General features: G+C 33.5%; 3 protein-coding genes across 3 annotated transcripts; 1 reads left to right on the forward strand and 2 right to left on the reverse strand.

Annotated features, from left to right (window-relative positions):
- Positions 1 to 3,271: 3,271 nt before the first annotated feature.
- Positions 3,272 to 10,204, reverse strand: LOC128178732 (vacuolar protein sorting-associated protein 45-like). The gene is made up of 14 exons (XM_052846038.1): positions 10,066 to 10,204; positions 8,420 to 8,615; positions 8,156 to 8,235; positions 7,972 to 8,040; positions 7,333 to 7,470; positions 7,067 to 7,177; positions 6,431 to 6,565; positions 6,150 to 6,260; positions 5,806 to 5,973; positions 5,556 to 5,714; positions 5,028 to 5,135; positions 4,722 to 4,843; positions 4,228 to 4,359; positions 3,272 to 3,769 (listed from the first exon to the last, which is right to left on the reverse strand). The coding sequence occupies exons 1-14, from the start codon at positions 10,156 to 10,158 to the stop codon at positions 3,703 to 3,705; spliced, it is 1,689 nt and encodes a 562-aa protein (XP_052701998.1). The 5' UTR covers positions 10,159 to 10,204; the 3' UTR covers positions 3,272 to 3,702.
- A 182-nt stretch (positions 10,205 to 10,386) lies between these two features.
- LOC128178454 (metaxin-1-like) lies at positions 10,387 to 13,899 on the forward strand. The gene is made up of 8 exons (XM_052845623.1): positions 10,387 to 10,534; positions 10,662 to 10,731; positions 10,837 to 10,913; positions 11,273 to 11,365; positions 11,993 to 12,172; positions 12,770 to 12,846; positions 13,035 to 13,192; positions 13,310 to 13,899. The coding sequence occupies exons 1-8, from the start codon at positions 10,451 to 10,453 to the stop codon at positions 13,528 to 13,530; spliced, it is 960 nt and encodes a 319-aa protein (XP_052701583.1). The 5' UTR covers positions 10,387 to 10,450; the 3' UTR covers positions 13,531 to 13,899.
- On the reverse strand, positions 13,661 to 18,543 carry LOC128178453 (major facilitator superfamily domain-containing protein 3-like). Its single transcript, XM_052845621.1, has 5 exons — positions 18,475 to 18,543; positions 16,055 to 16,789; positions 15,638 to 15,785; positions 15,195 to 15,301; positions 13,661 to 14,844 (listed from the first exon to the last, which is right to left on the reverse strand). The coding sequence occupies exons 2-5, from the start codon at positions 16,755 to 16,757 to the stop codon at positions 14,522 to 14,524; spliced, it is 1,281 nt and encodes a 426-aa protein (XP_052701581.1). The 5' UTR covers positions 16,758 to 16,789; positions 18,475 to 18,543; the 3' UTR covers positions 13,661 to 14,521.
- Between the last annotated feature and the right edge of the window lie 4,314 nt (positions 18,544 to 22,857).

Here is a 22,857-nt window from a genome sequence, read left to right on the forward strand (position 1 = left end):
CCTAAAATTGTCAAAATAAAGTTAAATCATACTCCATCTGGCAAAAAAAAATGAACAACTTGTGAGTCTTAAACATGTAGTTATCAGTTTGTGAAAACTTGTGGGATTTCTCTACATTAGACTGATTTCAACTGTATAGTATGAAGAAAACCAGTTGGTTCATTAGCGAAATGTATTGAAAATCTATATTAGTAAAACGCTTCCCGTGGGTTCAAATTGACCATGCATGCAGTTAACCAATTTTGAGTAATTGGTTATACACTAGCTAGTGTTTCTAACGACTCATCCGTGTTTATTACACGATGGCAAGATTATCTTCTTTTAAAACCTAGGTAAAAATATCTCATTGATCTTGAGTTTTAAACCGATTATACATATATATTGTATCTGCATGTATAAAAAGGGTCCTTTTTTATACAGGCACATACAACATATTTACAATAACTTCCAGTGCCCAACACATGTTCTCCAGATAGAGCCATTTGCAAAAGCACAACAGCGTGTTGCGCTGTCACACAACACGCCGTCAAGCTAACACATCTTTACATCACACGCTGTCTTTCTATGACAGCATGACACAACACGCCGTCCTACTAACATAATCTCGTCATAACATTTCGTTGCGCTGTCGCAAAAGCGTAATACAACATGCCGTCTCTCCCAAACAACGCAACACGTCGTGGAGCTAACACAAGCAAGACAACACATTTGCGCAAACACACCTGAACACAACACGACGTTGCGCTAATACAGCTTTACACCAGACGCCGTTGTAGACGCCTCTGTGCTAACAGAGCTTTGCACCACTCACCTGGCACGTAGCATGGGGGGGGGGGGGGGTCTCCTACACTTTCTGTTAAAAATGAAAGTGACAATTCGGAAATTAACAGTGAATTTGAAGTAACAGATATACGTACTACCCCAAGCCCCTCCTGGATAAGGTTTTTATAAGATTTGCAAGCATTTTGCCTTTTTGTTTTTGTTTTTATTGCTTGTCAATATAATATTTTGGATGAGTCTGCCCCCCCCCCCCCTCACTTTCAAAAAGAATTCTACCTGCCTGCTCATCTTCGCTCAAACATACTTTTACATCACTCTCCATCGTTCTATCACATTTACATTACATATTGCATGCTGCTGTGCTAGCACAACTACACACAGCTCGTCGTCGCAATAACGCTACCGCGCTAACAATTTACGATTACGATATACTTCACATATTTATGTATTCTTTCACAATTGGCGCACGAGCAGAAGCGACAAAATATTCGTGCGACCAAAAAAATTGGATATGGTTCGTAAACTGTCGCCGATCTAAGCGAGCGTTGTGCGATGTAAACGCATAAAACCTGGCGTTATATCTTGCGTCTATATGCGACTGTTGTACAACGAAAGCGACTGGTGAAAGATAAGGCGATAGGATCGCGCGAGAGACCAGGTGATCGGACGATTGAACGTGCGCCATTGCGATTGGACGTGCGATTAGCGTTCCATGGTACGAATGCCCGTGCGAGTCAGAGGGGGTATATATACCGCACATTTCCGACGCTCTTCAGTAGACATAGCTGAAAGCGAAAGAACATGCCGCCCAAGAAGAAACAGAGATGCAGCAGCATTTAGTATTATACCTAAATATGATTATTCTATTATATCTGATTGATCTAGAAAGTCACATGATAAGGCGATTTCATAGAAATGAAAAAGCCGATATGAGCATACGATAAGAAGATATGATTAAATCAAAAATATTTACTCATTATGATTCTCTTTAGATCACGAAACCAACTTAACTATCTATGATTCAAAATTATGAAAGAAAAATGAGACAGTAACATAGGAAATCAAACAATCACGACGTTATTGTTATTGGAAAGTCAAACAATTTATAGAAATCAACGTATTTTGTATAATCACATGTTGTTCGATAAAATAAAACGTTTATTACATTAATGTTCAGAGAATATGAAGATTTATCACCCCAGAAAAAAAAAAATTTCCATCGAGCGATGCACTCGGGATATATTTTCTTAATAAATAAATCTTCATATTCCCCTCGATCACCATCATTCAATAATTTACAGACATCCTGCCCCCCCCCCCCCCCCTTTTTCTCGCAGCAGCTAATTTTTTTTAAATTTACATATAAACATTTGAATTATCATGGATTCCCCCCCCCACTTTTTTGGGAGCATGTAAAAAACTGATTTGAAAATAAGTAAATTAGGATTGAAATTAATGTTATATACTACGCCAGCCCCCCCCCCCCCCCCCCCCCCCCCCCCCGGGTTTAGGATTTTGAAGATGTCGGGAAAGTCATAATTTCCTTTTTTTTTTGCTTGTCAAGACTTTTGGGATGAGTCTGGCCCCCCCACTTTTAGAAACGATGCTACGTGCCTGAATAAATGTATATTGTCAATTGTGGTATATATACTAGTAGCAAAGTATGGCATATTGAGGCTGATAAGTCGTGCAACGATAGTAAAACGTTGCCAGATTACATGAGACACGTTGAGCAACAGTCTCATGGTCGCAAAACACACGCATATACAGCAGCGATTCATCTTACGACCTTTAAAAATCGTGCATCACTCTTGCAAGTACACAAAACGTTGTAAAAAGTTCGTACTATGGTTCGTGCGTTGCACTGCGATGATTTGGATCGCATTCGGAATAGTGTGCAAGTCCACTATTTTGAGGAGACTTGATGCGAGCACTAAAACTCATGCAACGAATGCGAGAGCTCGTGCAACGTATGAGAGAGTTCCTGCAAATCAAAAGATTCCGATCGTAAAGTGTTGTAAAGTGCTCGTGCACCAATTGTCAAAGGGGCTTTAACACTATAATTCTAATGGACCAATAATTTGACGTTTCATAAAAAGTTAATGACTGGTCAATGATCAAGAACACCCTGAATAGAACACATGAACACACATCCCATATTCCAGTATTTTGTGTTAAAAGAAAAAAAATCAATAAAACACAATTTTCTTTTTTATGCTTTTTTTTTTAAAGGTTAAGATTGTGAACAACAAATGCAAAGATATTTACACTTACATGTATTTGGTATTGCACAATCCCTATAGTTTAAAATTTACATCATGTTCAGTATTAACCCTTAAATAAATTTTTCTTTGTAGTAATCAAACCTATATACAACATACAAGTACATGTCTTGTAAACATTAATGAAATTAAAGTATCTCCATGGTACGTTTGCCCAACAAGTACATGTATGATTGGTATGAATGAGATTTGAAATGATGTATTTATTAAAAAAATTGTTGAAGGAGGTCAATTTTTCGACAGTTAGAGGATATGTTTATTGGTTTTGATACATGTTTTGAACCCCTATCTTACATAATTAACTAATGATTAGTACATTTTCTGACCATGAAAAAATGCACATTATAATTGTGTTCAACTTCTACTTATCCGATAAACTATAAAATGTTCCACTCATAAGCAACACAATTCATGACATCTATGAAAATGACATTCATTTGGATTTTGGAGAAAGCTATCCTTAAAGATGTCATTGCTATTGGAATGATCAATAAATAGTTTACATACTGCACTGCTCACAATTTGTTCAATATAAAAGATTGCAATCTCAGTCAATACTTGGTTTAACATTACACACTTAGTCTGCATGCAATAAAACAATGTCTGTAGCTGTTTGTCACATATTAAGCATTGGTCTGGCTCACCATCTTGACCCTAAACGACTGGAGGACTGGCCCTGGACAGCTTGAATGACCTCATCCATAAAACTATAAATACACATTACAATATGTTAACGTCCACCAAATTTTCATTTCTTACTAAATACATTGTTCTACCTCAGAAACTTGTCTAGACCAAAATAAATAAATCATATGATAAGATTGTTACCCAACCAGCCCAAATTTGTAAAGGCCAACCTTGAACTGTTGAGATTTTGTTAAAAAAATATGTTCCATAAAAAATCAACATGAGTTTCTCTTCTAAAATATTTATCTTGATCTCTTTGATGTTTCAAGAAATGACTAGGTCATTAGCAAAAAATAATAAATCTGTGTTCAGTGTATTTGCAATGTTACATTTAGAGTCATCTTACTATTAAAGTTTGAAAACAGCAATAAAATGCTTAAATATAATGTTTCCTACACTACCTACCCCTTTTCCATGCTGAAATAGGAAAGACCCATTCATTTATTTTTACCCAACTGAAAAAATAATCAAATCTGACCTTTTGAAATTAAGAACTGCGGTGGATCCGAGGACCACTCTGACGCCTGGGGTGGATCTGTTGAGTGTGTGAACAGTCAGAGCTTCCTCGTATGTGGCCCCTCCAATCATAAACACTATTATATCCTGGGGCCTGGGAAATCAATTTACAAAACACAGTTAACATATGGTAGCATAGAGTCAATTTTACATCTATGTACAATCACATCAACATTAACAGTTCACATGAGAGGTGAAAATAATAGTTTAAAGGTTAATATTTTCCATATTGCCATCCATTGAAACCAACGAAATTGAGAATCACTTACCTGGTTCAATTAAATTCACTAACCAACTTCTAAAACTGCTAATTCATATACAAGTTCATTAACACAAATTTGATTATTGCTTCCATAGAGCACAATTCTTGGTAAACATTAAAAATCTGCAATGGGATATAGATAAAACCAAGTGAGGGGTTTGTGAGAGACAACAAATGTGCATGATGAAACTTACCGCTCTCTGAGAACACTTGTACCAAGATATGGAAAGCTTCCTTCTTTTAACTTGCCCTTAATAAGCTGATCCAAAACATTATACAACACTGGCTTATGTTGGGTGTAGATATTCTCAACTCCCTATGAATAGAAAGCTATACAGTATATATACAACTATAATGATTAAAATCATTTCTGGCTACCCTAATTTCAATTAGATGGCTAAGATATTAGTTGGTTTTGTAATGTTTTAATACAAAATCCTCTTATGACTGAAACATTTCAGAAGCTGAATAAGAAGTACTCCAGTAGATTATAATGGTACCTTCAATCCTTTAAAAAATTTCTTTGTGATGGCCACAGCATCTTGATTTCCAAACAGATCACTCCCGCGTGCTTTACGACCACCATATTCCAAAACAGCCGGAACCAACTTTAAATAAAATAATATTTCTACAGTTTCAATACTGTTATTTAGAAAACAATTTAGGAAAAGTAATGTAGACTGACAATTGAAAACAGAGCACTCTCAGGATTTTAAAATAATTGCTATTTTAACCAGTGTACAAGAAAATTGGAAAATAGGTGTATAGTTCAGTAAAACTGGTACGCCCACAATTTCCACTTTTTAAAAATTGAAATTTTATACTTTAGAACTAAATCTATTTGTAAATGTAGTTACCATAAGAATAGTCTTATGGTACCTACATTTACAAGCATAGGCTAACAAATACTTGAAATCTTCATCTTCAACAGGATTTAAACCAAATTCATATATATATATCATGTATTTTGTAAAAGGTCAAGATTTATCTTTAGCACCAAAAACATGATTTATTATTTGGAGACCTACACTCCTTTGTTTGTCGCTGACTCCTTTTTTGCGTAGAACGTCCAGCAGTCCTGAGATGTCGTTATTACTATGACTTTCATATCGCAGGGCGTACAACATCACCAGACGCAACATGTCCACGGGCTGCAACTTTTCATTGGACAAAAGAGATTTTATTTTCTGAAAAAAATCAATTGATTCCTATTTGCTAATTCTGATCAATATTCAAATGTAAATGATACATTGCAATGACATCATGACTCAAATTTACCTGTAAACAAGCAGAATGGTCCCCTTGACAAGCCAATTCCTGCTCCAATTCGGAGGCTTCCATAAGAATATGTTTATTGACTAATCGAGATAATTCACCTACAACTGCCACATGCTTAGCAACAGTTCCAGACATCTTTTTAAACTGAGGGTAATTCTCTATGAAAGCCTGGAACAGATATTTTGATTTGTACATGAATTCAGAATCTGTTCCCATTTCTCTTTTCTTATAACGGTACTCATAACTATAATTTCTTTAACAAAAATTTGATTCTTTTTCTTACACAATATCAAAATTGTACTTCATTGGCACAGAAAAAATAATATTAAGGTCTTAGAAGATACCTTCATGTCTGCTATTGATTCCACTTTTGCTGTACTTTGTGATTTTTTCTGGAAATCCTCCATCAGATCCTTGATGTTTGTTCCTATTTCTCCAAAGTTATTATACATGTTCTGTATAGAAAAATGAAGGTTCCAAGGATAAACAAGGATAATTTTATCTCTTATTATCCATTTACCTCTGTATACAAAATACTAGTACCGGTATTTACAAAACTATATATCTATTGTGCTAAAATTTCTGTGATAAGCTACATGTCTTTGATATGGAACAATGCACTTACATTTGCGTAAAACTCATCGTGTTCTGCTGACAAAACCACCTCCTTCAGGTCTTTGGAGATCCCTGGTACGTCAGACAGATTGATGCGGTTGTTGTTGATTCCAAGCAGTTCATGTACCATGGCTTGATATGTCCACTGCCAAAAAATTGTTCTCGTTTACATCAGTTTCAACTTAATATATTCTAGCACATGCACTTTAAATAGATGTGTGAACAATTCAATATGTATTGAACAATATTTGAAACAAAAATGAAATAAAATTTAGTATGAATTCAGAAAGTCATTTTTTGTACTAATTTTTCTGAAGGAGATTTTACTGGTATCTAGTCATGATTTTATTCACTTATTAAAAGACTCTCTAAAACATAGGCATCGAAACCAGGGGTCTTAACCCCTCCCAAACTTTTTTGGACAGAAATAACCATAACCTTTATTTTTTCCTCATCAAAATGTCTAATTATGATAAGTCTACCACCCCCTTTTCAATTTTTGCTTGTCAAGATTTCTTATAAGTCTAGCCCCCCCCCCCCCCCCCATTTTCAATTTGCTTCTGACGCCACTGTAAAGTAAATGTATCAATAGCCTCAATGTAACCCTCTGTTTTCATATTGTGAACTTAAAATGTTTCGTTGTTACCTGATTTAAGAGTGGAGTCACAGCATCATCTCTCCTGTCCAAGATTATCAAAACAGGAGCTACATCTGTTTTACGAAATTCAAACAGGGCTGCCTCTCTGTTTATGGTATTCTATGAAAACATGCACATACAGCATATAATACACTTCAGTAAAATTCAACTGTAGTGAACTCAAATTTTGCAAATTTACTGGTATTGTTATAAATACTATGGGCACTTTGTAATTCTCATAGAAAAAACCCCCAAACCAAACTGTTGAATCATACCCTGACATTTTCAGCAAGTCGCCTGGCCATTTCAGAAGAGTTTTGATAGCGGATCATTGGGCACTTCTTTAGTGATAATAGGACTGATGTTAACCCCTCCACAGTCCTTGGCAATGACCCTGGCGACCAGTTCAGACCCTGACAACAGAGGGAGGTATTGTTACTTGCAACAAATCAAACCTTGTTCAGAATTGCGTGTAATCATTAATTTGATTTAAATACATGTGTATAATTTTGCAAGTACATATAAATTGTGTTTATTTGTAAATAAAACAGATATACTGAATACCTGATAACAAATTGATGTTTCAATAGAATACATAAATCAAATTTCTTGAAACAGAAACTTGCTAACTATCACTTCATTTTAGCATGTTTTTTCATTCCACAATACAAAAATGTATTGGAAAGATACTGTTTAAAGAGAGGAGGAATGAGCAAATGTACAATGAAAATATATGGCTGGACCAGGAATCGAACCCAGGACCAATGCAAGTCCGGAGCTCTATCCACGGACTTGACTGAGCTATCCAGGCCAATATACATAGTCCATATTGCCCTGAATACTACAAAATGTTCCCATTTTCAATCAATCCTGTAAATACATATCTACTACTAATTACTAGTATATGTACTCACATGGCAACATCCTGGAATGTTTAGCGTGAACAAATGGGGATTTACTGCTATGTAGTCTCCAAAGAATTCCTGCAAGAGTTTATTGACAAATGAAGTTTACGATCACTGTAGAGAGCTATAGGAGTTGACATATGAGAATAATTTTGTTAGTAATACATGTAGTAAGCTTTAAAACTTAATTCACCTGAACTTCTCGTACAACTTCTTGGTCATCTGCCTCTGCTAAAACCTTGACATCCTGCTTGCTGATAACATTACTAAAATCTAGAAAGACAAGCGATATCAACACTTTCCGATTTCAATTTTCTCCATATTAACTGTTGCTTTTAATAGTCTATACAATCCATGACAGCATACCGGTATAAGTTAAACTTATAAATATAAATATTTGGCTTTTCAAATTAAAAAATTTCTTTAAGTTTATTCACGTTCATGTTAAGATCCTTACATATGTAATACAATCCATATTTTGGCATCCTAAGCTCCTGAGCCAGAAATTCAACGTTTTCTTTAGTTGGTCTAAGAAATGTGATGCATTTCAGATGTTTCATGGTCTCCCTGCCTGAGGAGTCAATTCTTTCAAATAAGTACACCTCCTTTTGCAGAATCTCTGATTGTGCATACACCATACTCACAATGCTGGTCTGAAAGTAAATTGTGTGATATTTACAGAAATCTACCATAGTAAAACTATTTATATTATTGTAATTATTTTCTGATAAATGTACAAGTACCATTTTTTTTTTAATTTGGTATTTCAAACACAAAATATATGTATTAAAACAATTTAAAACAAGTTGTATTAAAACAATTTAAAACAAGTTCTAATAAACATCCTTTGCCAAGTTAGAACAGGAAAGTCCAAATATCTGACTTTGGATTGCAATGGTCAATATAGTCCCTGTTTACAAGGATAGTAGAAAATAAAGGCAAGCATGCCCTATTTGATTTTGTAGGCAAATTGTTGTAGAAGGAGTGGTTTAAAACGCTTGTTAGCTGCTTTTCCATTGAAAACAAAAATGATTGCAATTCATGGAAGGGCCGACCGGGATACCACATAATTTGGAGTAAGATACCTTGTGTTAGAGGACTAAGCCCTCTTGTGGCCTTTCAGGTCCGTGAGGGTGAAACTTTCACTATAGATAACATGTTTATGTGAGAATAATGATATTTACATGTATTTTTGAGATATTGAATTTGAAACCATGGTTTTTGCTGGCAGTCCATTCATTTTTAATCTTGTGCCAAACTCTTGCATAAAGCAATTTTTATGATATGATTAAAAACCTAGCATTTTAAATCTAACCTCTTGAAAAAAATGTTTTAATTGAAAGATAAAAAATATGTGTTATTCTTTTGTAACTGATTGCTTTTATCTGTTTTCAAATTTGCAATTTTTTCCAGTTCTGTCATTTTGACAGATATTGTTGAGTGATATCAGCCTTTACTTATATGATGGCATACTACAGACTGAGCATGTTCCTTTAGTGTGAATGAATACAGTGTTACTTTTGACCCCATGTAAATTTTGCCCTTCTTCACTTGCAAACTGTTTCGTCCCATCTTGAATTCACCCAAACACAGTTGTGTTTGAAGAGAGATAATTTGAAACATTGAAATCTGCTCAGACTTAAATTGGCCCACTGACAACAAGGGAGAAAAGGGGTGAAAATAAAACAGGGGCGAATATTCCCCTGTATACAGTAGATAGATGGATCTAACTGTGTACGTTTCCAATGAATCTATAGTCATTAACATTAAGAGTGAAAATGTGATTAGGTAATTGGCTTCCCTCTCCAAAATGTCACACTGTAAAGTATATTATTATACTATGTGGTAAACATTACTGCAGAGACAGCTAGGTGGTTTAAAAATATTATAAAGCATATTGTGTTTTAATATCAGCTGAGATTAACTGTGTTATCGATTTAGATCTTATTAAAATCGGTCCAGAAGTAACACTGGCACGATTCCCTGAGGAATATTGGCTTTCATGAAATACAAAGAGAAAAGGTAAACACTAACATACTTTTGGCACCTGAGATGAGTCTTTCATGATAACCCGAATTTAATGAAATTTAAAAAAAAGTTTACCGTCTCTTTGTCCATCAAAAGAACCTTCATTCCTGGTCCACTTTCTTCGATCATTTTACTGATGTATTGTTTAATTGCTAAAATGACATTCATTTTGACAGCAATCGACAGACACAACCCGACCAAATTTCACACCGGACAGTATTAAAGCTAGATAAAAGTGAAAATGCAATTTATCCGGATAAGAATAAAAGACACTTTCTTAGCTTATATTAACCTATCATATATGGCATCTCTATATTTACGATTATAAAATGATGAATAATATGAATAGTTCTATATGCTAAGTATGCTAATAAAAAGTTAAATGACTTTTATTAAATTAGCGAAACATTAATCGTTAAAGTTAATAATTAAACGTTTAACCCGCGTGTCCTCCACTGAAATGGGAGACGAAGTCAAAAAGTTAGAATCTTGGTCAGGGGACTGGGGACTACCTTCAATCGATTATAACTGTCTAGCAATTGAGGTTTTTAAAAGATTATTTACAGTACTGTCACGCGGAATTTATGTGCGAACTACATTTAATTCCTGAGACATCCAAATGGATGAAAGGAGGAAATTCGAACTGTATACTGATTTCTCTTATATTGCAGGCATATTGTAGATTTTCGGGAATCCCACTCAAAGTAACCCAAGGGAACAATCCATTGAAATCGCCATCAGGTATAACGAAATATATTAAGTTTAGAAGTATTTCCCCGATCTTCAGGTATTTAACTTGAAAGGACATTTATTTTCAATTAAAACTCATTTAAATGTCCTTTTTAGGTTCATTGCCAGTGTTCAGAGATGGAAACACAACAAAATGTGATATCATCAAAATTTTTGACTACTTGAAGGAACAGGTATTTGAGATATGTTTCATATTATTGTTCCGAACAGTTCGTTCATTTGCCTGAACTAAACATTTCTATCTCAAATGCCCTGCATATGTTAACGAGGTTTAGAATTTTCTATATATATTCTTTTTTAGTACGGTAAGTTAAACCTTAATATCTTGAATTTTCTGATAAGTTGGAGTTTTTCAATAGTACCATCAAGTTTCAGGATAAAGAGGTTTGACTGTCACTTTTAATTTTTATTTTAACATTGCATGATCGATGCTACATGTATTAAATATATGTGTTTGGATTTTTTTTAAACAATTTTGATTTTTGTTTGTTTGTTATCTTATTTGTTTGCATTAAAATTGTTTTAATTACAGAACTGTGGAAATGATGTCTCAATGAGCAGAAAGATTCAGGCTGACAACAAAGCATACATATGCCTATTGGAGGAAAAATTAAAACCGGCATTTGTAAGTCTTAAAAAAAATCTAAATATATACTTGAATTCATGTCAGACTGAATTATTTATAAATGTTTCAACAAAATATACTTTAATTTATATCAAGAATGCTTGAAAAACTGGTGCAATTGAAGATGAAACTCATTTTCTTTTTCAATGTTAAGCCTATTCTCATCTAAGGAACAGCTATTTTAGTAATTTTTATAAGATAGGTAAAATAAATATTGCCAATAACTTGGACAAAGAAAGATACATTTTACATGTATGTTTAAATAGTGAAATACATACTATTTTAAATATTACTGTTAAATTCATTAATGACTGCTTTGAACACAGATGTCAATTAGTCTAAGGAAATGTTAAACTGATCTATATAGATCAGTAAAAATATATATACTGTACATGCAACTATTGTAAACATACAATGATGTTCTTATATATTCATTGGGCCTTTGCCAATTATTGTAATTGTGTTTGTGCCAATAAAATATTTGTATTTGTATTTGTATCAAGAAGGAATAGTAATCCTTTATCAATCAAATGGCTAATAAAATCATGTTGTAAAAGGAAAACCCTGAAGAGTATTATCTTCATTGTCTCAAATGCCTATAATGTGTTACTTATTTTCAAAACACAGTTACACAGCTGGTGGTTAGATGCCAATGCATATACTGAAACCACCCGCCCACTATTTGCCAAAGCCTCTGGGTTTCCTCTCAGTTTATATGTGACAAAGAAAATGCAGTCATCAGCATCAGATGCTGTGTACACACCACTGCAGAAACAAGATATTACAGAACAAGAGATTGATAAATTGGTAAGGCTTGGATATCTGGAGAAATAAAAGTTTTCTAGAGGTATTTATCTTTTTGTATTTTCATGCAAAATAGCAATTAAAGACTTTAAAACTTTTACATGGAGATTTCTACCTTTTATCATATATTAAAAAAAAAAGGTAAATTAGAAACCTCCTTAATATTGAAATCTGATCAGAATTAAAATAGGTAGTTTCATTCAACATGTATTTTTAGCCCTGAATTTCATTTTGCAGTACTGTTGTGGGTGTTACTCAGTGTGATTACCGTATTATTTATAGCATATTTGGGGAAGAGCCATAGTTGAATACTGAACTGTACACTACTGAATGGGCAATATAGAATGATGCCAAAGTTGCTTCATTTTTATTTTTAATTAAATTTTAGAGCAATATGCCATGAAAATCATTATATGTGTGATTTTTGTCTATTCATACAGACATGACTATCAAGAAGGAGGCTATGTCTTAGAGGCTTTGTCCCCAAAAAACCTATGTCATAGTTATTAGTTTTAAAACAGCTATAAGTCGATCTTGGATAGAAACGTGAAGTGTTCAATTTCTATTTTCTGAACTTGACAAATGTTTCTTGCATTTCAGATTTACAAGGAAGCAAAAGAATGCTTAAATCATTTATCTAACAAACTGGGTGATCAAGATTTTTTCTTTGGAGATAGGTAATGGTTCTATTAGCTTATTATTCACTACAGCACAACTGCATAATATAATATTTTGGACACAGTTTAATTCATGTCAAAAATTTAATTCTTGCAAATAAAACTTAATAAACTACAATTTCATTTTTCATGACATATATTTTCAAAGATGTATGGTTTTAAAAGAAAAAATTTGGTTTTTTTTTCAGTCCAACTTCTTTAGATGCCATGGTATTTGGGTACATCGCACCTCTCATTAAGGGACCACTGATCTCTTGTCAGCTAGTCAAACACATCAATGGCTTCTCAAATCTCTGTAACCACACCAACAGAATATTGTCAAGGTTTTTCCCCCCAACTCAAGAGGGTCAGTCAATACATGAATTTGAGTCTGGGAATGTTATATTTCACAATGAAATAGCAAATTATGAAGAGAAAAAAATGTGAGTGGTTAATATGTTTCATTTATTTTTGTAATATTCAGACATGGAAAGACAGCGTCAGAAAGAGAAAGAAAAGAATGAAGCAATGAAAAATGACTTGGATTTTCCAAACAAAACGCGCAATATGGTTTTAGCTGGAGTGTTTGCCCTGTCAGCCATGATGGCCTTTGCCTATTCGTCTGGAGCTGTCAGAATCCAAGACACAAATAATGACATGAACATATACGATTTAGATGAGGATACAGAGGAGGATATGTCATAAATTTTTGTCTCTAAGAGGAATATTAACATGGATGTAAATGCAGTATGTCATGTGTGTCAGTTCATTGGACAGTATTGATATCATGAACCAACAAAGAATAATTTACCATTGGCAAGACAAGATCATATAAATAGGTCTCAAACTTCTTTATTTCACTTTTGATACATGTAACATTATTGGCAAGAATATCAGCTTTTGATTCATGTAAAAATATAGGCAATAATATTTAGTGTTTTATACAGGTAAAAGTCTTTGAGATCCAAATGTATACATAAGCACCTTATTGAAATTCAAAGAAGAAAACTATAAATTATTTTCTATGTAAATAATTCTATTCTTTGTTGAAAAATTACATAGTACATACATGTATATTTATACATGTAAAATGAAAAATTCAAGTAATAAATTTGGTTGCTCATATGATGTTGTGAAATCGAAATTCAAGTAATAATCATTGAAGAAACTCAATTGTTGAAGTTTGTTTTAATAGTTAACCCCAACAATTCAGGCTTTGTGTCAAGCATAGAGATCGATGCTATCAAACATATTCACATCACAGTTTAAAAACCCTTACAAACCCAAAACCCAGACGAGCAGGTGTACATACCCTCCCATACATCCACATACATAGACACACCGAGGTGACATTGAGATCATTGATTTTCGAACAATTTTGATTACCCATCTTGATTGTCAGTTTGTGTTCAATTCCCAACATGTACATTCAAGTATTACAAGGTGTTATTTCACAATCAAAGTTATAAGATAAGGTAGACTGATTTACTGTGATTATTTTATAATACCGGTATCAAGAGAAAAAACTTTTTTTTTGGGGATGTACATATGAATATCTAACAACTTCTTATACTCAATTACTGGTACTGGTGCTGATTATCGGGATTCAAATATGACTTCATTTCAATATGGAAGACAAAACTAAATGCAATCATTAAACTTTTTGAATCTATTACTAGTCTGTCAGATAAAAGAATTATTCACTTTTGTCCTTTACTGACACTTCTTCCTGATGATGAATCAATTCCTCTGGACAGCTTTGTAGGAATGAGATCACTAATGTAGTTAATACAAGAAACAGTATAAACACGTTTTCATATCCTATGGCATCAGTAACGGATCCCAGTGACACGGAGAACAAAAGTTTGCCCACGACCTCTAGGGTAGCCAATGTAGTGTAATGACTGGCTTGTACATGGCTGGGGGCTCTCTTGGAACACTGCATCATCAGAGTAAATGTTGCCGTGGTGACAATTCCACTCACCAACAACATCAGGCACATGGAAACAATGGCAAGTACTGGAAGGTAAAGAAATCAAGATAAAGGGGGAAAAATCTGATTGCAATGTACAAATTAATTTTTTGTCCAAGGGAAAAAACTCGATATATGTGATACAATGGAATCATTTGAATTTGTGGTATTTGAGAGTAGCCCTCCCCTACGAACTTGCATCCTTGACAAAAAACAATTTTGGATAAAGTTGGTTTTCTTACTAAAACTGAAAACCGGCACATCCACAAAATTACACCCCGCGAATAAGCAAAAATCCAAAATTCCACCAAAATAGGCCCCCATGAATTTAAATGACTCCACAGTATACTCCGATAACGTGACATGTACAATGTAGTTGAAAGAATGATACACTTACCGAAGCAGATTTGGCTGGAGTCCACCCAGGAGAAGATAACAAGGGTTGTAAATAACATGGGTACAAGTCTGAAGGCACACACATTTTGTAGAAAGGAAATGGTAACCCTGAAACAGAAAATATTGTCCATATTGTTACACTCCTCAATATGCATTTAGTTATCCCTTGGATACTAGTACTCAAATTAAAATAATAATAACAAGTGTAAACTAATATCATAATGAAACCAGAAACCATACGACATACCGGTAATACATCGTTGGATACCCACGGGTGATTCCGTCTTTTACTTATCAGAAAAAGACGCAATCACCCGTGGGTATCCGACGATGCCAGTAATTATAAACTATAGTTTATTTCTTATCAGCATAGACTTGAAGTCAACATTTGTTAACACTGTACACTCTTGTAAATACATGAACTCAAATGTCAAAGAAACTTACGAAGTACCAGACACTGCTGCCCCACCCACAATAGAACCAAATATGGAGAGCACCTGTCCAACCACTCCCGTCCAGAAACCTACAGTGGAGGCGGGGATACCTTTGTCAATCAGAAACAATGGAAGCATGTTCAAGGCTCCTTGCTCTCCTGTGAATAATGAAAATATCTGCTGATACTGAGAAGCTTAGAACATGTATAATACTGGGTTATAAAATCTGTATTTGCTCTCTCTCTCTCTCCCTCTCTCTCTCTCTCAAAACATGTCAGCAAAAACCAAACATAGACAAACTGAGCATATAATATATAGCTCTGTGACACACACTCTTCATAAATGATGAAAATGGGATCAATGTTCAAAGTTGTTAGTATGTTACGTATTAAATATGTGAAGTATAAGTACATGTATGTAGTCTCACCAAGTTTATAAAGAAGAACAAAGCCTATCATCCACAATGTTCCTGGTGACTGGAAGATTTCTGTATAATACTGTAAAATCCACGCTTTCTTCGTCACCTTCTCTGCATTTTTTTCTTCTGAAGAGTCTTTCTCCTCTGACTCTTTCTTACCATCGTCTGTCTGAGGAACAAGGACAGCCACATTCATCAGAGATATCACATACGCTACGGCGAGACTGAAGAGCAGAGAGGACCACTCCATGTAGTCGCTCAGCCATGTCAGTACACCGCCACCAAATATAGAGCCCAGTTTATAACCCACCACTTGGGCGATGTTTCCATACCCCAGTTCCGATTCTGAGAGAACATGTATAGCAATGCCATCAACAGCTATGTCCTGAGTGGAAGTCAAAAGATTGAATAGGAATAGCACTCCGGCCAAGGGAACAATGTTCTGAGGAGGAGTACAGGCCCCTGTTAAACATGTAAAGATAAGTCCGACCATACTCCATCCAAGCCACGACTTTTTGGTTCCATATTTATCCACGAAAGGCGCCCAAAACGCTTTGAGCATCCACGGAGTAAGAAGCAGTTTGAAGAGGCTGATTTCGGTGAGGGACATTCCATGAGAGCGAAAATATACAGGGAGAAACCTGGACTGTAAACCATATGGCAGTCCTTGGATGAAGTATAAACAGGTCAGGAAGACGACATTCATAAACATTGTAATAAGTTGCTCTGTATATCACTGTTCACCTAAAAATAGATGTAATGATCAGAAATGTAGGCCTATTGTGTCTTCCACACTTTCACCAGGAATGTATATATACACTGTCTAGACAAAATTTCTAACACACCATTTAAAATAAAATAATATTTACATCCTAAAAATTTTTAGAGATGCATTTAATGTTTAAATAGTTGACCTTAATTATAAGTAAGACATTTAAATGCCCAAACAGATAAATGGATACAATGCTAACCGAAGCGTAACTGTTCTTTAGAAATGCTCAAATCGTGCTCACACTTTTTTGGAAAAATGAATCTTTAATTTCTTTTTTGTGTTCTTATTATTGATGCATGTATTACTAAAAACTCACAACAAATCTGACAGGATATGCCGCGTTTGACCACAGAAGAGCGTGGCAGGGCAGTAGGTATGGTCTCTGCAGGGTGCTCCTTTAGAGAGGTGATAATTATTTTTAATAATTTAAAGATTAACTGTGATGTTGGCTAAAACATAATGAAGCATGCTTATCTAGTCTTTCTGGGGTAGCGACAGTATGTAATAGGCACCAAACTTCAACTGCAAGGTTGTACCGGAAATTTGAACAAACTGGAAGTGTGAGGGACTGGGCAAGAATTCCAAAGCACCATATAACTATTAAGCGACAAAAACAGACACATAGCATTTATCCGAGCAAATGGAGGTAACACCCGATATTGATATGTGACACACATAATGCGGGGTACAAATGTTTCATAAACAGTACTCAAAGCATCTGGCCAATAAGTTTGCAACAAATGATGTTTCATTTTCTGTATTATAATAAACTATTAAAATAATATACTAATTCATTTTTGTTAAGTTCAGATAAAAAACAATCAAAGAAATAGTAAGTGGTGCGTTAGCAATTTTGCCTAGTGTATGTACTGGCATATATTTCCCTGCTTACACACACTAAGTTAATCATAATATTAAATGCATGTCAAGTGCTGCAATTATAATACAACTTCTGTTTCATTATTTTTTATCTTCACTTTTACTCTTTCGTACAAATGTAGAAAGTAGATTTAGATAGCATGAAACACATATATTAAATGACAAATTGTGAAGATCTAATATAATTTGCATAAAATTTGGGTAGAATATGTTAAACTAACTGCCCAAACATGCTTCATTGTAAACATACAGTCATGTGACAGATAAGCATGGTAAATATCTCGTGGAGAGAGAGAGAGAGCTAGAGAGAGAGAGAGTTAGAGAGAGAGCTAGTGAGAGAGAGAGAGAGGGGGGAGGGAGAGTGTGTGTGTGCTTACATACTATAATCTGATGAAGATTCGTGGAGACACAGCTAGATTCATCGAGACTATGAGACTAAAAATTTTAGAATTTTGAGAGAGAGAGAGAGAGAGAGAGAGAGATGTATAATAGTTTCTGCGATTTTGACTAACGTATAACATTCTCTTCTCTTCGGAAGATTTTTTTTTCAGTCTCGACGAATCTTGCTGAGATACATTTTCATACAGATTATGAGAAAGAAGTGAAGGGGGAAGCTACATGATTTATCGTGTTGTTTTACCCTCGGTCCCTATACTTTATATAGCAATTATCACAAGTGAGTAAAATAAATGAACATGTAAAATCGAAACAAAAGAAACCTATAATTCACTCTTACTAGAATATGTGTATTATTGTAAATGTTTCAGAGATAACATACCTTGCTGTTACATAAATATATAACTTATGATTACATGTACTGCTAAGCACGTTACTTAGTTTCATTTTCCAACTTCCGTTTTCACTTTGTCTATTTTAACCCACCCCCCTTTTGATTTCAGACTCAAAAGTATTGTTTATTTGCACGAACAACTAATTAACTAATTTAAAAGAAAGCACCTGGTTTTTTTGCACGTGTAACAAATCCCATTCCGTATCTATTAAGATAAGATCAATTCTCTGTAATTATCAAAAATCGGTGGCCACCGATTTTTTTTTTTATAATTTCATATGCTTTTGTTAGTTATCAAAGATACAAAACAACCTTAACACGGTTGCTATGAATACCCGTCGGCATGGTAACAGAGGCAAAAATTTTAAGCTATTTTAATTTTAGCACAGATTATAAGACATTGCAGAAGTTTCAGCTAATAAGCAATTAATAAGCTAATAATACATAATATGAAAAAACCGCTTATAAAATTTTGTGAATTTTCAAATTAAATGTTTATGAGCAAATAAATAGTGTAAGAGTGTTACCATGGTAACTAAACAAAACTCCAAAAATACCAATTTTTTTCTTCAGTTTATTCAGACATAAATAGTGTAAATGGAAAGATTTTATTCTGTTAATTGTTGTAGCTAAAATTGGCAATTCAAGACAATTAATACTTGCTATGATATCAAGGCTACATATTTTGAGGTACTTTTGAAAAACTAAAATCCATACAAGTGACATGGTCAGGCATGGGGTAATCGTAATCGAGTAATCGTAATCGATTGTAATGATTACTCTTTTTCGAGTAATCGACAGTATAATCTGTAATCGAAGAGATTTTCGATTACTTGTAATCGTAATTTAATCGATTACAGCCAAAAAGTTCAGTGTAATTATAATTACTTTTTCGATTACTTTCGATTACTCTTTACATAAACATATTGTGATGCACATATTGTATGAAAAAATGCTCAAGTGTTGTTTATAATACATTTTATAAATTATAAAATAAAATTGTTAATATTCATTTTTTATGATTTTCCATTTTCACTTCAAATATAACTATTGGTTCAAATGTCATTGAGTATATAATCAAATAATCAGTTCACTCTGTGTTTCACACTTCCTTGAAGAATTTTTTGATTATTTAACCAAGTTGTGGCTGAGAAAAATCGCTAAGCTACTGACCATTATTTAAAGAGAGACAGATAGAGAGGGAGAGAAAGAGAGAGAGAGAGGTTATATTTAGTGTCTTTTTTGCCAGAGAAACAAACAAAATGGTGTGTAAGTGTCAGTAAGTGTGTTTGTTCTTGCCAGGTAAAGAATGCACAAAGCAGTTAATGAGGTGTGACCACCCTAATCATGTTTAGATAACAATTAAAATTGCCCAACAAGGATCTATTAAATCAGAACAATTATAAGCTCCAAACACAATTCATTCAAATCGTGAAGCAAGGTTCCCTCAAAGTTCTTTTGATATTGCCTATGATATTTTTAATTTTTTTTTTAATTTTTTAAACCTTTGTTTTCATAATTTAAATGACAGAGCTCTCTTTATAATTGCTTATGATTTAAATAAGCAGTAGAAATTATAAAATGTTATCTTATTAAAATTGAAATATAAATTCTTAATGAAAAAACCAAATTAACTTGAAGAGTTTAATATATGATATGTTCTGAAGAGGTACCATGCACATTGTAATGAATTTTTTTTAAAGTAATCAATTATTAATCGATTACGTCTTATAAAGTAATCGATTACAATCGATTAATGGACAAAATGAGAGTAATCGATTAATAATCGATTACACAAAATTGCCCTATGTAATCGATTATTAATCGATTACATTTTTGAGTAATCGTGCCCATGCCTGGACATGGTCCTTAAAATAAATTGACTTGGATGACCAAATATGTCCTCAACTTTTATGTACACATGTAGTATCAGTTGCAGCTGCATTTTTGAAATGGAATGGCCGTTGCTACGACGTTTTTAACAATAAAGAATTCTGAATGATTTTCTTATGTGATCATATTTCCTTAGCAAAGGCAATTTTATTTTGCTAAACAATATATGCATGTGCATATAAACCTTATTTAAGCTGTTTTCAACAAATAGCAACAAAGAATGGTTCTTAACTATCTTAGTACTACATGTAGTATTTTTGCTTTTTAGAATCACTAAGGGTCTTTTTCTTATTTTTTACCTTGTTACCATAGCAACAGGTGTCAATTTTCTTATATTACAAGGATATTTAATAGAGAGCTATAAATTCATTAAATAGTTGGTTTAATGCACAGGGACCAAAGCCGTTTTAATATTAATTTCAATGTAACCATAAATAAAGTTTATTTATGGTTACATTGAAATTAATATTAAAACGGGCTTGGCTCCTGTGGTTTAATGGTAACTTCTATGATCCGAAAAATTATAATTTCTTTCCAAGGTTATACATTCTTAATATTTTGATTTGCCACCCTAATTTTTTCTTTTATAGTTTGAAAATTGACTATATAGTTGATTTTATGTTTTATGTGTCATAACCTATACAAACTGCAATTTATTATTTTAAATTTCTTTAAAGTTGCTAAGATTTGCCATTTTATATGTTTAGTCTCCGTCAAAAAAAAATGTAACGGAAAATTTTTCGCAAATTAGAGCGTCTGAAACTGCCATAATATTTAGTAATAAACTAAAATCAGGTCTTTTTCTACTTGTCTTTGGTGTGTGTTCTCCTTTTTTTCTTGATATTAGATTTATTTTATAGTTACTCCTGAACGCAGGCAACTGTCTGTTGACAGATACTTAATTCGTTAATAGTTATTTGTACCATTTTGTTCCTATAGTCCAAACCCAATGATCCAAGGGACTCAATTGATCACTTATCTAGGACCAAGCTTCATCACAAAAGTGATGATTTTATCGATTTGGAAAAAAATATGCCACATCAATTTAGAATTCCAAGCCCTGAACTATACTATAAATGTATGTAAAACCTCGTATCTTTCTTCCTCTGTAGCTCAGCATTAACTGGACAGTTCATTATACACAGTTGACAGCTTTTTAAAAATCTTAATGTGTATAGTGAAATAATAATTTCGGTAACTCACTCTCGTCAGTTCAAATCTTGCATCATGACCCTGTGTATTAATTAATTGTTAAGACTAAAATAATGACTGTAAAAAAACGAGAGACAGCAATTCTTTGCAGGATTTCAATAATAATATCGTATATATTCGCAAAAAGCTACGTATTTCTTTGCGGAATATTAGACCGTTTCGAGCTATATTGCGAAAGTTATTCATTCATTCTCGAACAATTTAATTTTTTAGCTTTATCAAAATATGAACTGTATTCACCAACGAAAATGTACCTTTGTCTAGAGATTCAGGGGACCCGGATTAAAATCGTCTTATCTCTATGTATACATTATAAAATAATTTGAAAGATTGAATTTTTTTTAATAAATCAAAAAAACAATTACTGTACCAACAATGTATTCTGGGACAATCAACAATTCATGCGTGCACATTTTTTACAGTTTACATGTAAAACGAAACACAATCAGCGTTTATAACCTCCTAGCCAGTTCTCTATATTTTCGAGAACTACACTTGCGGAAAGCGAGATGGCTATACTGGCACTGCTTTTAATATAAATCCTTCATTCTGTAAATACCACAATCTTACAGGAGGCCTCCACACACATAATTGGTCATAAATTTTCTTTACATTGCATTTATGTACAAATAGGTAACAAGGTAGCATCAGTAGGTTACCCGAGATATCCATTGCTGTGGAAACATGAGTATGGAAAATTGGCAAATCTTACAAAAATTTATGACATCCGATTGTGTATTTTAAAATGTGTTACCGGTACACATGTGCTGTACACATGTACTGTAATTCTCCAAGCTGGAGTAACAAAATGATGACATAACATTTATAAATATTATTCGGACAATCATTTTCCGGACTTGCAAATCTATAATTCTATCAAAGTAGCAACTTAGTCCTCACATACAGAGCCAATTATTTTAAGAAATGACTGAATTGAACATATTTTATTGAATAAATCAAAAGGATAAGACACAAGCTAAAACTTAGATAGTCTTCTCCTAGTAATGAAATTTTATAAATATTGCCAGTAATAACGTTAGATATGAATACACATAAATATACATGAATAAACAATCTACTGCATATATAATATCACCTTATAAATTCAGACATTTTTTGAAAAACGACCACATTCACTCAAAAAAATTTGTACTGTCTTGAAAATTTCAGTGTTTTGTGTATTTGTCAACGAATCATCCCCCCATAACAATAAATGTGCATCTATAATGTGTACATAACGTAATGTCAATAGAAATGACTCTAAAA

Source organism: Crassostrea angulata, chromosome 3, assembly GCF_025612915.1.
Source record: "Crassostrea angulata isolate pt1a10 chromosome 3, ASM2561291v2, whole genome shotgun sequence".
NCBI lineage: Eukaryota > Metazoa > Mollusca > Bivalvia > Ostreida > Ostreidae > Magallana > Magallana angulata.